This window comes from Thamnophis sirtalis, unplaced genomic scaffold (genome assembly GCF_051295495.1).
Source record: "Thamnophis sirtalis isolate CommonGarterSnake01/CBP01778 unplaced genomic scaffold, rThaSir2_p1.2 scaffold_6, whole genome shotgun sequence".
Taxonomy (NCBI): domain Eukaryota; kingdom Metazoa; phylum Chordata; class Lepidosauria; order Squamata; family Natricidae; genus Thamnophis; species Thamnophis sirtalis.
Genome location: NW_028261386.1, coordinates 91,290,437 through 91,309,203, shown reverse-complemented (window position 1 = coordinate 91,309,203; position 18,767 = coordinate 91,290,437). Strand labels below are relative to the sequence as shown.

Sequence of the window (18,767 nt, the reverse complement as noted above, 5' to 3'; positions counted from 1 at the left end):
AAGGCAGCAGCCTTACAATAGGCGGCAGCCATTTCGGACTGGGGACTCGGGTTTCGCCCCCGCTCCCTATGTCCCCAACTACACCAGGGGTTTTTCCCAGGCACAGGATCATGGCCAGGACCGCACGGGAACCAGAGATAGGGGTCGCCAGCAGAGTCAGGCGCAGTCCCAGAATAGGAGGTCTTTCTGAGGAGCAGGCAACCGGTCCTTTCGAAGGTACCGGTGACTCGCAGGAGGTAGGACCCATAGGGGGGCGTCTCCTGGCCTTCGCTTATCAGTGGGCGGAGCTCATGTCAGACGCCTGGGCCCTTCAGGTCGTGAGCCTGGGACTCACTCTAGAATTTCTATCCATCCCGCCCAAGAAGGTTCATCAGGTGCCCCGTGCCCAGATGCCCATCAATGCCTCATGGACGCCGAGATACGCCATCTTCTCACCATCAGGGCCATAGAACAAGTACCCAAGGGGCAGGAAGGCCTAGGGTTCTATTCCATCTTGTTCCTAGTACCAAAGAACTCCGGGGGATGGAGGGCAATCCTAGATTTGAAACGGCTCAATCATTATATCAAATACCAAAAATTCAAAATGTAGTCTCTCAAGAGCATATTGGCTTCCATCCGCCAAGGCGACATGATGACTTCAATAGACATCAAAGAAGCGTACCTCCATGTGCCCTTTCATCCGGCGCATCGGAAGTTCCTGCGGTTTCACTTCAACAGCCGCCATTTTCAATATCGGGCCTTACCCTTTGGCCTCTCCTCGGCTCCGCGCACGTTCACCAAACTTGGCCGTGGTAGCAGCCTCCCTTCGCTCGATTCCAATACGCGTCAACTGTTATTTAGACGACATTGGTGCTGTCACCTTCTCGGGACCAGGCCCTGCAAGTCATGATGGACTCATTGCGCAATCATGGTTTTGTCCTCAACTTGCCCAAAAGCCACTTGCGCCCGACCACGTCCCTATTTCGTCTGGGGACCACCATCAACTCTGTGACGTGCGAAGTTTTCCTGTCTCCGGAGAGGCGACAGAGCATACAACACCTGGTGCATCATGTGCTGTCTCAGAGGCGATTACCGCTGGTGACGTTGTCCAAGCTGCTGGGGAAGATGATCTCCTGCATCAGTGTAGTCCCCTGGGCCAGGTTCCATGCGCGTCCACTCCAGTGGTTTCTTCTACCCTTCCAGAGAGCGCATACCAGTCATTCCCAGATCAAAGTGCGGCTTCCGAGCAAAGCCCGACGGTCCCTGCGTTGGTGGATGTCCTCCAGACTTCTCCGGGGATGCCCATTCAAGGAACCGGACCGCATCCAGGTCACGACGGACGCCAGCCTGTTTGGATGGGGAGCCCACACCCTGGACAGGGTGGCTCAGGGACGCTGGTCGGATCAAGAGTTGACGAACAGCATAAATTGGTTAGAGCTACGGGCCATCCGTCTAGCCCTTCTGGAGTTTCGGGACATTGTATCACACAATCATGTGTTGGTCTTGACCGACAATGTGGCCTCCAAAGCCCACATCAACCGCCAAGGGGGCACCCATTCCAGGGCTCTGATGCTGGAGGCGGAGAAGTTGCTCCATTGGGCGGAGTCCAGACTCTCATCGATTCGGGCGGAGCACATCTCGGGCGTTGCCAACACACAGGCGGATTGGCTGAGCAGGGCCACTGTGGATCAAGGGGAGTGGCAACTCCACCCCATTCTTTTCCAGGAGCTCTCTCGCCGGTTCGGCCAACCCGAGGTGGATTTATTTGCACACCCGCACAACGCGCAACTCCCCCGCTTTTACACCAGATACCAGACCCCCGGGAGCGGAGAGGGTAGATGCTCTGCGCAGTCCATGGCTGGCCGGCCTTCTCTATGCCTTTCCTCCTTTCCCGATCCTTCCGTCGGTCATTCAGAAGATTTTGACAGAGCAGGCGGAAATGCTGCTGGTCGCTCCGATGTGGTCCAGACGACCCTGGTACGCAGACCTCGTCCATCTGTCCATTTCGCGCCCTTGGAGGATTCCGGACGATCGGATTCAGCTCAACCAGGGAGCTCTCATACACCCGAACCCCCAACTGTTACAGTTAGCCGTGTGGCACGTGAGCGGGCTATTCTAGCAGCCCTTCAGTATTCAGACAAAGTAATCGCCACTATTCAAGCAGCCCGTCGCCCATCGACTACCCGTATTTACGAGGCCACTTGGCAGGCCTTCTGTCGGTGGTGCCGTTGCACCGGGGTCGATCCCGTCAAGGCTTCGGTGCCTCAAGTTTTGGACTTCTTACAATCCGGTCTCAACAAAGGTCTGGCACCGAACACGCTTCGTCGGCAGGTCACAGCCTTGTCTACGGTGATTGGGGGAGGTCAAGGCCGCTCCTTATCTCAGCACTCGTGGGTCCGAACCTTCTTGAAGGGTGCTTCCAACTTACGACCGCACCATTACCCCACATGGGACTTGACCTTAGTTCTCAGAGCTCTCACAACTGCTCCCTTTGAACCCATCCACTCCATCAGTCTCCGGTTTTTGACGCTCAAGACTATGTTTCTAGTGGCCATCACATCGGCCAGGAGAGTGTCGGAGCTGGCAGCGCTCTCTGTTCACGCGGATCTTTGCATCTTCCATCCAAACAGAGTGGTGCTTCGTTTGGACCCGACCTTCCTTCCTAAGATCAACTCGTTATTTCACAGGACATAGGAACTCGTCCTGCTGGACTTTTGCCCACATCCCTCCCATCCTCAGGAACGCCAGTGGCACCATCTGGATGTTCGCCGGGCTCTCCGCGCTATGTAAAGCGCACGGCTTCGTTCAGGAGGTCGGAAGCACTGTTCGTTTCCTTCCAGCCTTCATCAATGGGACAAAAGGTGTCTTCCCATACCATCGGCCGATGGTTGAAGGCGTGTATTGCGTTGGCGTACGACAGTCATTCACGACCGGTTCCCAGGCGTATCACCCCTCATTCTACCAGGAGTGCGGCCACCACAGCGGCCTGGGCTATGCAAGCGTCTGTGGAGGAAATATGTAGGGCGGCCACTTGGGCGTCGCCCTCACCCTTTATTCGACACTACAAAATTGATGTCTATGCCTCGGCTGAGGCGTCCTTCGGGCGGAGAGTGTTGCAAAGGGTTCTTCCTTCTGCGGAGGAGCCTGACCAGCCTAGCTCCCGCCCTGGGAATTAATTGCTTTGGCATATCCCATGATTGGATTCCCTGAGCAGCACACAGGAGAATGACCATTGTCTTACCTGAACAGTCCTTCTATGGGTGCTGCGAAGGAAATCCAAACCCGCCCGCAGTTTCGGCTGGCCAGGGCTCCACCTTGATTGTGACTCTGTGACTAACTTCATCTCTGACTGGACTTTTGACCGTTCCTTAGTACCGGGATTGCCTACGGCTTGATTGACATTGACATACTTATTCTTCGGCGGACTTCGTGCGAAACTGAAACAGTCCAGCCAGAGGAGGCGTGGTCTAGAAATTTACATACTCAGTCTCAAGGCTAAAGGGCTAAGTTAACCCATGATTGGATTCCCTTCGCAGCACCCATAGAAGGACCGTTCAGGTAAGACAACGGTCAATCATTACTTTGAACCTTGTCAAAACACTTTGAAAAGGAAATTATTCAAACTTATTTTCAGAAATCAACCATCTCTGTTTGCTTACAAACAGAATCCCAAAGTTATGATGAACCTTAGGGTGTGACTGCCTGGTAATTATCAAGTCACAGAGTGCTTGTAATGAATATCAATCCTTACTCATTTCTGTAGGTTTTAGATAAAAAGGTCAGACCACTGTTTATATTGTATATCATGTGAAACAAGGGCAGCAGTCAAAGAAGGACATTTATCATTTTGGAATAACATTTGCCTTCTCACTACCAAACAATGAACCATATGAAAGATTTGTACCTGGTACAGTACAGTATATACCTTAAAGTTTCCGTAAATCGTTTTATAAAATGTTCAAAGCTGAAAGCTAACATACATCCCTGTGCCCTTTGATCCATTCTCATTCAATTTTTGAATACTAGAGTAAAGATTGCTCAGGAGTTAAGTTGTCATCAATCCATAGAATCTTGGAGTCTGAACATGGAATTGGTTGCATTATAGCACAGCTTTTACAGATTATAGAGTGTAAAAGAGGGGACAATTAGTCTTCCAGTAAGTCAGCCGTGAATCTTCATGGCCACATTGAGCAAGTTGTGCAGACACTCCATAAGTAAATCACAAATGCATTTTAAGATTTCTCCAGTTATATAATCTACATTAGTATCCTTACTATTTTTTCAGTATTCTTGAAGTGTTTATTAATAGTTTCTTTGGATCAGTTTTTTTCTTGGACACCAACATATCCCTATACAAATCTCTGAAACACGCCTTCCAGTCTTCCCTTGTGATTTTTATCAGAAACCAAATTTTATCAGTTTTGCTTTTAATTTCACTCATTTCTGCTGGTGATTTTTATTTAACAGTCTTCTCTCAATTTTTTATTTTCATCAAAATCTCTCTTTTTTCTGTCTCCTTTCAGCAATAATCCTCCAAGGAAAAAGCCTTTCTTGTTCAGTTTGAAAGTTTATTTTCAATTATCTTTCTCTACATACATACCATACAATACCTTCTCTTTTTCCATCACTCATACTCTAATATGCATTTTTAAAATATTGTTCATATTTTCTGCTGGAAAAATAATATGCCTTTAATATTTTTTCATACAAGACTCATACTTTTTTCTTGCATTTTTCTCATTTCCTCTACTTTTTTTCCTTTCCATCCCCCCCCCAAGTTTCACTCTTCACGTTACCAAAAATTAAAAATGATTCAGAATTTTTTTATCACCCTTGAATTCTTTACTGATTCAGTTTTTCATCATAATCATTTCAACAATCACATTTTCAGATTTATATTCATACTTTTGCCATTCAAATAGAGCTAAAACCAAATCTTCAAAACAAACAGAAATACAGTACACCTAATCATCAAGCAATTATCATTGATTCAGAATGTTGCAGTTTTATCCAAAATTCATCCCTTGTTCTTGCATATTACTGTTTTTTAGAACATCATATGCTGCAATCCCTAACCTAAGAGTTTCTAGTTCCATATGCAAAATGTGTTTATGAGTGTTTATGCTAATCTGGTTTTCTACAGCAGACTAGACAAAATCAGATAATACTTTCTGACATAGGTTTTATCACTTCTCTTCAAAATTAAACTCACACACTTTCTGACTGTATTTATCAACTTTTCTGTTAAATCGGATCTGTTAAATCCTTTCTCTTAGTTTGATGGGCGGGCAGTTGGGGCCAGTATGTTCTGGATATGTATTTTAGTCAATATATCTGAGTGATATTCTTTGTTAAAAGAAGGAAATATTTTAGCCAATCATTAGAAGAAACATGCAACACTTTCTCTCATGCCTTATCCCATATCATGTCAAGGAACATCCACTGCTGCCGTTACTCCCTGCAGATCTTACCAGCAGCTCATCATTTTCCATGATCAGAACCATTTTTGGGTTTCCAGTATGCTTTATAAAAAAGAGATCAGTCATTTGGGCAGCAGCTGCTATTTCCCCTGAGTAGATCTGACTCAGTGGAGTTACACAGTGTTGAACATTACTGGAAGTCTAACCAGCTTCTCAAGAGAGTCGAGGCTGTCTAGTGAAATCATGAAGAAGAACAGCACTGTGGTATATCTGTGAGGTAAAATGTATGTCACACCTGCCCTTGAATGTGGTTTGCAGAGGATTATGCTGTGTAAAAAAAAATTAGTTGGAGGGTGCCTTTTTACAAATCCATAGCTACATATTTGGACTGTTTTTGACATGAAGGTTGATTGCTTTATGACAGGACTACTGAAGACCAAAGAACTAAGTGAGAGATATAGATCAAGAAAAAAAATGCATAGTTAACTCAGGTTCACATTAGAGAGTTAAACTCTGTCACATCACTTGTTTTCTTCTGTAGTGATTTAGATGATTTTGATTTGTTTTAATTTTATAGAGTTTTATATCTCTCGTATGGAGTTTCATGGTGTTATATCTAAAATCGATTCTTGGTTAAATTGTATTTTAGTTCTGCAACATGTTCAAGGTAGTAATATCATTGAAATAATAATAATAAATTTTATCTTTGTCTAATGCTTGCATCATAACACATCATTTTGATATGGGAATGTCCTGATTAAGGACTATTACTAAGCTCTGGAATAAGTAAGTTTTGCTTCATATTTAAACATTTATTTTGATGGAAGTACAGTTTAAATTGCATTGGAGATCCCAGTCACAAAAAACTATATGGGCTTGGATGGTCAACGAATATATTAAACGAATGTTTATATGGTATAGTATTCCATGCCATAGTATATCTTTTCTGTCACAGAGATAGAAGGTTGTGTGTCTTTGCAGGTTTTATCATTAGGGTTGCTGGAATTGCTGCTCTGAATGTACCAGTTCTGATTTCCCACCAGTAAATTTTAACACATGGGTAGAAGAAAGCAATACTTATCTCTATCAGCAAATTCCATAGTATGTTGACATTTTTGTCCTTTCTGATGACTGGAGGCAGCAAGAGATAGTTTGCAAGACTACAGAACAGGTTTATCATTTTCCAACACAGTGTTGTGTTGAGTTTTCAACCTTTGTAAACATTGCAAGCACAGACTGTAGTTAAGAAATGTGTTTCTATTGTGGCAGGCCTTTCCCCTTTCTCCCTACATTTCTCTAGGGAAGGCTGGCACTCCTTTTGTGCATTAATGTAAAGATTTTGTTGCTTTTTTCTTGTTTTGGAATATTCTTAAGTGTTAGCTTGGTTTTAATACACTGTTTTTCTGTTCAAGAGATGCAGAATAGTTAGTAGTTCTAAAAGCAGCAGCAGTAGTCTGCTAAAGCACACAATGCTCAGTGTCTTAGGGGCCGAAGCCTAAAAACTTGAAAGGGCCCAGACAAATATAAATATAATAATGTCAGAGGAGGAGAAGTAGAAGAAAGACTTCAGGCACATATTTCCCTGCAGCGTACCTGAAAGAGCACATGGTAAGTTATTTCTTCTCTAATGCATCAGAAGAGCCTTAAAGGATCTTAACATCCAAGCAGGGTGATATAGAAGAAGACAGTTTTAAGATTGTCTGGTTCCCTTAGCACAGGACAATGGAGACCAATGTTGAATCTATCATGCATTTTATCATAAGCCTGAATTTCATGTTACCTGCTGTACCTATCATTCATATACTGAATAAATAACCACATTGCAACATCAGAATTATTCTCATAGAAATGTCCTGAAAGTAACATCACAATCAGATCAAAAGCAACCAATGATAGCCATCTTTTAGAGGCACAAAACATAGAAGTTTGTTCCTGCTCACATTCTCAAAGCTTAATAAAAGGTTGAGAAGACATTATAAACTTGGCATCTTCTGGCTCCTATTATTTTAGCAATTTGTAATAAAAGCCTTTGGAGAGAACAACGGATTCCTAATTTAAATACAATACAATAGCAGAGTTGGAAGGGACCTTGGAGGTCTTCCAGTCCAACCCCCTGCCTAGGCAGGAAACAGTTATGTAATTGTTGACCATGCCTCCTCTGACTGGGGTAGTTCCGTTTTTTTAACTCAGTCCAGCCTTAAAGAGACCAAAATTTTTCTCCTCTAGGATAATAGACAAAATTAGCTCATTTGACTTGGATTTTTTCTTCCTTTTGGTACGTTTGACTACAGATTGTTGGTGTTTGTGTTTCCTAAGTTATAGAATCGCGCTTCCTTGTGACTCTAGCGGCCGCAGGAAGGTTCGCCAGGAAACTTATGCGCCGGAGGTCTGAATGGGTCTAATCAGTAGAGGGTCGGTCCGCCGCTCTCTTTCCCTGATCAGTGGCCGTGGTGAGAGTCGGTTCGCTGCTCTCGTGTCGGCGCAGGGCCCAACAACCCACTAGTACCGCCTCCCATTCCCGAGCCGAGGTGGCGCAGTGGTTAAATGCAGCACTGCAGGCTACTTCAGCTGACAGCGGATTCCGGAGGCCTCCTTGGTTCACCGAGGAGCTCCGGGAGAGGAAGCGCCGGAAGCGACGCCTAGAGCACCTATGGAGGTCCAACAAGTCTGAATCGAACCGAGCACTTTTGACATCTTGCATCAAGGAGTACAAGGTGGCACAGTGGTTAAATGCAGCACTGCAGGCTACTGCTAGTTCAGCGGTTCAAATCTCACCGGCTCAGGGTTGACTCAGCCTTCCATCCTTCCGAGGTGGGTAAAATGAGGAATTGGATTGTTGTTGGGGGCAATATGCTGACTCTGTAAACCGCTTAGAGAGGGCTGAAAGCCCTATGAAGCGGTATATAAGTCTAACTGCTATTGCTTGCCGCTGAAAAGGCTTGCGTGTTCTTGCCTCCAGCGGGTGCGGCCATACTCCTTAGGCGTGGGTCCCATTTTCCAGCGCTTTGAGAGCCTTGCCACTGCAGCCCAATTTTGGGGTGAGTCATCCACGCCATTCTGCTACTGATGTTCCGTTTCCTCCCCCCCTCTCCGGGCGGAGAAAGATGATGGCCATCTTTTTGGATGCACTTTTGAATTTTGTGCCGACACAGGTGCTGGTGGCAGCTAATTGAGCCGTTAGTGCCTTCGTGCCAAATCAACGGCAGGAAGGGGTGGAGCTTGCCTTGCACGCTCAGTTGCGATTGAGAACAGAGTGAGTCATTGTGCTGCAGAGGTTGGTTTGCCGCCATCACTTAGCACTATAACGAGTCAGCTTGCCAATTTTCAGTGGTTTGCCCTGGTTTCAGAAGTGAGCTTGAGCCTTTCAAATCTCTCCCGCTCCCCCGGGATTTATTATGGCCGATCATTCAGTTTCTGGAGGCAGCGATGGATCTCCCAGCTCTTTCCCGCTGCACTCTGAGACCGCTGGGCACAGCACCAGGGTGGGTAGGGCCACCACTAGGGCCTCTAAACATAAATCACGCGCACCATCTGCAGCCTTGGATAGAGCTGCCAAGTGCAAGTCATCAGCCTCGGCTCCTGGGCCTTCCACTAGTCCCCTCCTACATTAGTGGCCGAGCGCCGCTCCCCTCTTCCCTTGATTCCTCCAGCGGGAATCCAGGGCTGGTCCCCCGATCTTCCTACACTACGGGGAGGGGTGCAGACGAAAGGGATTTGGGGCCCCGATCTACCCCAGACCTGTCTGCGGTGGGCCCAACCACAAGTCAAACATCCCCACATTCAGAGCCTGCGGCCACGTTTACACCCACGGCCCATGGGCCCGAATTTGATTTGCCCCCAGAACTTCATAGCATGATTTCTGTAGCCATTTTCCAAAGGGTGGATGCAGAGTTGCAGCGCAGGGCCCAATGCCCTGTTTCTCTCAGCATTGCCAGAGATCCTTCTATTTCTCAGGCTGATTCTCCTTCACCTCCACCTTCAGCCTACAGCGAGGGCTCTATCCTGGTGAGGAGGAGGACGTAACTGCCCTAGAATTGTTGGATGACGATGGTCTGGTGCAAGATACACCAGCCTTCTCCAGCTTATTTCGGCCCGCCTTATTCCAATCGCTTTTGTACAAAGCTAAGGCAACTACTAAGATGGGTGGCGCCACCATTCAAACTAGTACGGCTGTAGGACTTGATTTCACTGACTGTTTTTTCGCAGAACAGGTGCCGAAGCAGGATGTCATACCCATCCCAAAGCTGTTTATGGACGTTGTTCAGAAACAGTGGTCCCAACGGATGGCTGTTCCCTCTCCTAGTAATGGGGACAGGAAGCTCTACGCTTCCACGCCTGAATTGGATGAACTCCTTCAGTTCCCTACTGTGGATCCCCCTGTAGGGGTGTTGGCCTCCCTGGCCTTAATCCCTTCTGAGATTTCGGAAGGTCTTAAGGCCGAGGACCTCAAGGCCGAACGGGTCATCACAAAACGCACCAGGAGGCTGCCTGGGTGTTACATGCAGCCACAGCAGCTTATTTCCTTAATAGAACTTGGCTGGTTTGGTTGCAGCAGCTGCAGTCTAGGCTTCCACCCAAAGACCTCCGACTACACTAGGATGTAAATAAACTGCTGGCAGCGCTGAAGTTCTCTTCAGATGCTACGCTCAACATGGCCAAGTTCGCATCCCGTGCGATTGCATCCAACATGGCATCCTACCGGCTCCTCTCGCTTCGCCATTGGCAAGCTGATTTACGCTCCAAATGGCGTCTTGCCTCTATCCCTTTCAAGGGAGGCCCTCTGTTTGGAGCTGCATTGGATCCTATTTTGATTGAAAATAGGGATAAACGCAAGGTGCTTCCTTCAACCACTAGACATGGGGGCAGGAGACAACAACCATATCACATAAACACTATAGAAAGAGTTTCTCAGGGACAGGAAAGGCTAAGGTTATATCCTCTTCTTGGTCCCCAAAAGCTTGGGAGGATGGCAGACCATCCTAGACTTGAAATGGCTCAATCTCTACCTGAAATACCAGAGGTTCAAAATCATTCTAGCCTGTATCCGGCAAGGCGACCTACTGACCTCTTTGGATATCAAGGAGGCAACCCTCCACGTGCCGATACACCCATCACATCAAAGGTTCTTGCGATTCCAGTTTGCGGGGCACCATTTTCAATACCGCGCCTTGCCATTCGGCCTTTCATCAGCCCGCAGACCCTCACAAAGTTGTTGACGGTGATAGCAGCATCCCTCCGGTCCATTCTGATAAGGATTAACTGTTATCTAGACGATAACTTGATCCTATCATCTTTCCCAGATATGGCAAGGCAGGATTTGCAGACCACGATCAAAGAATTGCAACTCCACAGCTTCATTTTGAATTTTCCAAAGAGCCACTTGCACCCAACTACATCCCTCCTCCATCTCGGGACCATCATCGACTCCGAACTGTGCGTGATGTTGCTTTCCTAGGAAAGGCGTCGAAGCCTTCAGACCCTGGTGAGTCAGATGCAAACGCAGCCTTCTCTTCCCCTCGCGATCCTCTCCCAACTGCTGGGGAAGATGATCTCGTGCATAGACGTCGTGGTTTCACGCACGTCCTCTCCAATGGTTTTTGCTCCCATTTCAGAGGGCTCGCACCAGCCATTCACAGACCAAGGTCCGTTTGCCTCCAAAGGTGCTACGTTCGCTCCACTGATGGACTTCTTCAAAGATCCTCAAGGGGTGCCTTTTCAAGGAGCCGGGCCACGTTGTAGTGACAATAGACACGAGTCTATTCGGATAGGGAGCCCATGCTTTGGGCCGGGTGACGCAGGATCGCTGGAGCGCCCAGGAATTGTGGAACAGCATCAACTGGCTAGAGCTTCGAGCGATCTGCCTAGCTCTCCGTGACTTTCGAAATCTGATGTCAACCAACCACGTGTTGGTTCTCACGGACAACATAGCTTCCAAGGCGCATGTCAACCTCCAGGGAGGCACCAGGTTTCAGGCCTTGATGCTGGAAGCTGAACTCCTTCACCATTGGGCGGAGACTCACCTGTTATCACTTCGTGCGGAGCACATTTCAGGCACAGCCAATGTACAGGCAAATTGGCTAAGCAGAACAACTCCATCCGACTCTATTACAGGAAATGGCTCACCGCTTCGGCTGGCCCCAGGTGGACCTCTTTGCTCAACCGCACAATGAATTTATGAAACCACTTGGCAGGCCTTTTGCAGGTGGTGCCGGACAGTATCCGTGGACCCTCTTAAGTCTTCCATCCCACGGGTTCACATGTAGAGCGGCGACCTGGTCATCACCATCGCCCTTCATCCGTCATTACAAAGTGGACACGAATGCCTTGGTGGAGGCTTCCTTTGGGCAACGCGTCTTACAGAGGGTTGTAGCATCATCCACGGCCCCTGACCAGCCTGCGTCCCGCCCTTGAAACTCATTGCTTTGGCATGTCGCATTCTTAGTTTCCCCAAGCAGCGCATAGGAGAACAACTGTTAACTTACCTGAACGGTCCTTCTATGTGCGCTGCGAGGGGAACCCAAACCCGCCCTCAGCTTCAGCTGGTCCGGGCACTGGCACTGTCTCAATCTCACACACACTCATTGTGTTACTTACCTACTTACCTTCTCGTCTGCTGATTCCTTGGCTTCTCTTGGATCGGATGAGCCTTCGTACAAAACTGAATTACCCCAGTCAGAAGAGGCGTGGCCAACAATTACATAACTCAGTCTCTAGGGTAATGGACAAAGTTAACCCATGCTTGGATTCCCCTCGCAGTGCACATAGAAGGACCATTCAGGTAAGTCAACGGTCGTTTCAGACAGATAGCTATCCAGCATCTTCTTAAAGACTTGCAGTGTTGTATGTAATGTAATGATCTGTTCTTGTCCAGGCAATCAGAAGTTTAAACTTAGGAACTAAGCAGATTGGAGAAAGGTGCCAAGTTCATTAGAAAGCTGGTAACAAATTAGACTAACCAGGTTTTTGGAGGTGAGGCTTGAGCTCTTCTTGACTGGTCTTTACATGAGACTAAGCCCCAGTGGTGGTTTCCGTACAGTGCAATGGGGCTGGGCGTCCACATGAACGTGCGCAGCGCATGCATGTGTACTTACTGCCCGCGGTGCTCCAGTTGCTCGGCGGAGCATCACGCAGGCGCTGTATGCTCCGTGCACGGAAGCTCCGAAAACTTCAAATCCTGGTAATGAGCGTGGGCGGGCGGGCCTTCCAGAGCACCGTACTGGAACGGTACCTGGTGCTCCTGGCAGGCACAGGTACGCCCATATCGGGGCGTACTGGTTGTAACCCACCACTGTTAAGCCCCCTCCTGAGTACTGTATTGCTTCCCAAAGGAACCCTGCTTATGTGTTTCAGACTGAAATCTAATGACTTCCCTTGGGACATCTAAGACAGGGACAAGTGATGAAACATGTATTACAATTCCATACACTTGATTTAGGTATCTGAGGTCAATATGCATGACACATTCCATCATCATTTTGTTATTGTGGTTTGTATAGCAGGACTTCCCCCTTCTCAATGTCACACTCCCTAGTGTTAAGTTCTTGGAGAAGAAAAACCCTGTTTCTCAATTCTCCTCTCTTCTTTTTGTCTTTAGCATTTTAGCAACACATGGGATTCAACTTTCTGCGGGAAGACGGAAGATCAGCTGACTTTTTCCGACCCAGCGCGCAAATACATGGGTGCATTCTCAGCTCGAACTCTGGTTATGTAAAAGTCCACCAACAAGCATTACGTTCTCTTTTTCAAAACACTTAACAGTTGATTTAGATTTACCATTCTTCTACATGGGAGAAAAACATTTTTGTATATTTGTTTGTTTGTTGTTATGGTACAACATTTGGGAGCAGCACAAAGTGCATATATTCACACAAGCATATATGAATCAGGTTGGAATTCACCCAACTTTAAAAACGGAAATGGACAGAGCAACATTCTCTTACATTGATGATACTTTACTGTACTAAGTTATCAGGTATTCAATTTTACACAGTTATTAATAATGCAGATTTTAACAACACAGTGATTTTAAATGATTAAAAATGTTTGGGGAGATCAAGTGCACAGTATTAATTCAGTGAAGAGTTGCTACCTGAGTTCCAGTGCCAGTGAAAATGTTGTCTAGGTTTTTATTGGTTTCTTTTTGAGAGCTGGTACTCAATCAGTAGCTTATGCTAAAATCATTGAACAAATGTCTTGGTCTGAAATACTGCAAGAAAAGCATTACTGCAAATGCTATTATAAAAGTTAAGGCTGGGCATACCTTGTGTGTAAATGCTCACTTACCTTTATTTGAAGTACTGTTCTACTTAATGGAGATCTAGATAGCTTCTCCTTTTTTATTAAGAAAAGCTTGCTTTTATTTTTTATTTTTACTGTATGAAGCATAGTTTTATGAAAACAAATTATATTTTTATTCAGTAATTTAATTTTTGTAAATGCCAAATGGACTTTGGGTTGGTTTTTTTTTTATTTGTAATGTTCTTTGCTGCTGCAGACTTGCAGCATGTAGATGGACTACTAAAGAACTATAAAGTTTTATATAAAAAAAATAAAACCCTAGTCGGGGAGCAAGTAGCTATTTGACTATGCACTAGCATTTCTGATTTTTGCAATATTGTTTTGATGCTCCCTCTTTTCTTGGACAAGCAATATTTTGAAACACTTATTGAGAGTTTTTATGTGCCTATGTGTATGTATTTTCAGAGGTTTTGAAAACATAGAATGCAGATCGTTAGTATTTTGGGAGAACACAATCTTGCTTATGTTTTCAATTATTGTCTCATGTTTAAAGATTCCATACTTAGACTGCACAATTTAAAAAGAAAATTATGGCCTTGGGACTGCCATATCTGTATTTTTCTCAGTGTGAAGAGAAAATGGCTTTTTTTTTAATGTCAGACATTGCTGCCTTAATAGAATTAGTGCAACCTTGTCTGCACTTTTTATAATACAATGTACTGCCTTGTAGATAAATAAAGTGTGGCATTTTGTAAAAAGTTAACTGCTTGTTTATTACTTTAGATAAGCTGGCATTTTAGCAAACTCGTCAAGAATGTCATTCGACTATATCCATTTGTTCTGTTAGTTTTACAAAATATTAGAATGTGTAAGCTTCACTTATTTTAAGTCGGAGCTGTTTCTGCCATTTCAAAAGTAAAATAATCAAATTCTTGTTTCATACAATACGAGTCTATGTAGAGAATCATCTATATTCTCATGGGACAATATGACAAGGTTTTAATATTTCTGTATGTAGTCAGTTGAGGTGGTGAAACTGCAACTCAGAAGTATATTTTTCTGAAACTGAATGACTGCTCTGTCAGCCTTGGGAAAGGTGGGGTGCCTTTAAAGAACCAGAGCCAGAGATACAGAGAAGGTACTTGTGGATCCAGAGTACCCTAACCTACTTTAATTACAGCACATCTCTAATGTATGTTGTGTCTGGGTCACATGTTTTATAAACCATAGTTTGCTTAGCCTTGGTTAAGTCACAATTGAAGGGTTCATACAATAAACAGACATAAGCTTTGGCATTAGGACCATACCAAACAAATGCTTCCTGATTTGGGCAGTGAAGGAACTCAACCATCTCTCAAACAGACCACAATGTTTTCCTGTAATATCCAAAGGGCATGGTGATGGGGCAACATTTTGGGAAGGTCTATTGCTACATGACAAACACATTTAAATGATTTTGTCCTAAAATTTCTAGTTAGTGGCTTGTACCATGGGACCAGATCATGAAGATATAGGGTTGGAGTTTTGATACATAACTATATTTCTAAGAGATGTTTTGTCCAAAGCATTCAACACAAACGCCAAATAAGACTGGACTGCAGATAACCACAAAATGGTTTGTGAAAGATACTTTGATACAACTTTGGTTTTAATTTCAATTGATATGTGTGGCAGCCTCAGGAGAATTTGAAATAATCTCTGAAAAACCATGATAATCCAGCCTTTGCAGAAAATAATACAAATTACATGGCATAAATCAATTCCCAACCTAACCATGAGAATATTGCAAGAAGATTATTAGGAACAAAAACCCATTTTACCATATAGTAGCATACTGTGCATCTTTCACATCCAACATTACCAATTATTTACAATATAATTTGTTCCATTTTATGTAATTCTCTATAAACATCAAACAGGCATTACACCAAGTTTTCAATTAATTTTATTAAGAACTATATTAAGCAGATAAAAATATACAAGAATCTAACACAAAAATACACTAAAAAAGAAATATTAAAAATTAACTCCCCCCAAAAAGAGTAATAGAAAAATAAACCTTCCCCCCTTACCCCAGCAAGTATATTCAACATTACCTTACTACTATCTCTTAAAATAAAACTAAATACATCTTCATTCCATACCTCGCCCCATTTTCTATAAACTCATCTCTAAATCTAATTCTGTATTAGTTAACAAAGCTGCAGTAAAAATTAACAAAATGCCTAACTACATAAGTATATAATTCTGTTCCAATTAATCTACCATGACAGCACCAAATAGAAATAATTGTTATATTACAATGTATGCCATGTATCTTAATATATTTAATGCAAGTACATAAGAAGTGGAATTGGCGCTATGGTGTTTCTTCATTGTCCTCTGTGATCACCTCTATCAACAGTCTAAACTGATGTTCTTTATCCATTCAGTTATTGAAGCCCCAGAGTTGAAATCTTGAAAAGACGGGATTATAAGAGTTGTGTTCAGGAAATTTTACTCATGTGCTGAAAAATTTCAATAGCAGGTTGCAAAATATCCCTACTCTTTTCCGCCATTATTAACTTAACTGGCATTTACTTCTTCCATAACTGCCCATAGAGATAGATTATATGATAACAAAAGACTGATCCATAAATTTAGATACCAATTTAACTACAACGTGATTATTAACTCATGAGTGTTAGGTTTTGAAGCAAATTGAATGGATTCTATTGGATGAGTGATCCACTAGTCCAAGTGTGTCAAACTTGCGGTGTCATGTCATCACGTGATGCATCACAACTTTTTTCTCCTTCACTAAAATGGAGGTGGGGTGGCCAGCACATGACACATCCAGCCCATAAGTCTGACACCCCTGCTCTAGTCATTCAAAGTTGGGCAGATCTGGAGAAGTGGAAAGTGAAGAGCTTTATTCCTCATCTATGCCATATAACTAGAAAAATACAAAAACAGAGGGTGAAGGAAGGGTTAAGCACTGCAATAAATTATGCCTTTCCCCTGTTACCTGTTAAGAAGTTTGGCAACGATTCAGGTTCTCAGACTAAAACTACTCAGATGAGTTGTGAGTATAATAAAATAGCCCAGCTGTACTGTAGTAAAATAACCCAGTTGTGTCTCTTCTAAGTGTCCCTCCTTAAACCACAATCTTTAACATGTTTTTTTAGCTTGGTTTACTTTTCACTCCCGTTTTACCAGTAGATAGAATAAATTGGTTCTTAGATAGCCACTTAGCTTGGCCATCAGTGTTAGATTTCCCCAATAACCACATTATATTATTTTAATTTGATAAATTTATATACGCCTGTCCTCTGCCTTTCTCTTTTTCATATACCCACACCAGAAAATTGCATAGCATTTTTCAAAAGCATAAAATTGAGACACTAATACAACTCTAAGAAACCATAGAAGAAATCAGCAATAGCAAACTAGTTGTAAGAACCAAGTAGTCATAGCTGCTGGAAGTGGGGGAGGGGGATACAAAAACATACTATGTATGCCACATTGAGCTCTGGAATATAAATCTAAATAAGCACATTAAAGAAAAGGATAAGAAATTGTAGACATGTCTTATCAGTATTATCCAGACTGTATCCTTCACATGTGTTGTACCATAGTTTCATTATTCATTGCCGTCATAATTTTTGTAGTCATAATACAGCTGAAAGTCCACTATATACTGAGCAAAGGTAGTACTGATTTAATTGTTCTGTTATTACACTTAAGTTTGCTTTTTAAATTTGTGTCAATATACAGTATATTCTAAAGATACTACTGGAAATATTAATTGATTAATATTAACAATATTAATGTTAAGCTCTGAGCACCTATGGGAGCCCCACAGCAAAGAAAGAACTGAGTATATTCATCACATTCCTAGAATGAAAAGCTAACCAATCCTTGGCACAGAAGGGTTTCGCTTTATATCAGTCTGTCATTTACCCTATATCTCCTGCATGTTTCATCAGAAGGAATCAGAAACATCAGATACCTCCTGCATGTTTAATCAGAAACAATCCCAAGTAGAGATTTAATCTAGTCTAATTCAATATTTCAAAAGTAGATTTACATTCCTTGAATATGCTTCTAAGAAAGCAATGCAGTTGTAACAAGTCAGTAGTTTCAATAGCAAATGTGACTCTGTTTTAACATGCTGATTCTTAGAACTGAATCTATGGCTGGAGCAAATCAGTGTGGTCATCTTTAAACAGAAGAGTTGTCATGCAAAACAGTTTCAAGAATCACACAAACCTTAGTTGAAATCAAGCACCTTTCAAAGTTTTGCATAGCACTGCTTAGCCTCTATAGACATGAAGACAGAATTTGCCAGAAAGAAAGCAAGGCAGGCAGGCAGGACAGATTGGGAGGGAGGAAAGAAGGAAGGAAGGAGAGGAGTAGTAAATAGGAAACTTGAAATGTAAAATCTTGGGAGATGGCCTTAATGCCACCCATATTTCACAAGCTTTCAATTTCTTTGCATGAGGCATTATAAAAAATGTGGGAAGAGTGGAATATAAAGTAGCTGAATTTTATAAGATTTAACTGTAGTTGCAGACACTTTGTTTCTTTTTTGGTTTGTTAAAATGGTGAGGGAAGACTCAGGATCAGAATAGGTCACCAATCCCTGATGTAGCAACTGTAAGATACAATATCATGCTGCCCAAGCATACATAGAAAACCTCAAGTCACTTGGATAATATTTCTGCGCTGTGTGATAAAGAGCTGCACTGCAAAGCTTTTATGTGTCTAACATAGAGAGCATGTTGGTGAAATTGAGCCATAGAGAAGCCCTTAGTATCTACCAGTATCAACATATTGGAAATAACCAGTCCCCTTCCCTAATAATCTTTATTTCTAGGAATGCTTCTGAGTCCCAAGTACCCCTGGAGGCCTTTTTGAGAAATAAAAAAATATATTACAGACTGCAGCCTAGTGTTGATTGAGAAGCATGTCCACTTGAGACACTTTCCCCAAAAGCCATGCTCGATTGAGATCTAGGATCTACCAGAGAAAGTTGATCACCCAAATGGCAGCCTTAGTTCAAACAAGAGAAACAGTCACAGGCTGGGACACCAAGAACACATATGCACTACATATTTCAATGCATCTGTTTATTACAGATCAGCACAA

General features: G+C 43.6%; 1 protein-coding gene across 5 annotated transcripts in view; it reads left to right on the top strand.

Moving 5' to 3' along the window:
* MYB (MYB proto-oncogene, transcription factor) overlaps positions 1-14,400 on the top strand; it is a 54,369-nt gene extending 39,969 nt beyond the window's left edge. For all 5 annotated transcript variants that reach the window (XM_014072654.2, XM_087718426.1, XM_014072653.2 and 2 more), the window contains one exon: positions 12,994-14,400. In XM_014072654.2, coding sequence (XP_013928129.1) covers positions 12,994-13,110 — 117 coding nt within the window. In that variant the 3' untranslated portion in view covers positions 13,111-14,400. The remainder of the gene's footprint in view (positions 1-12,993) is intronic.
* The last annotated feature ends 4,367 nt before the right edge of the window (positions 14,401-18,767 follow it).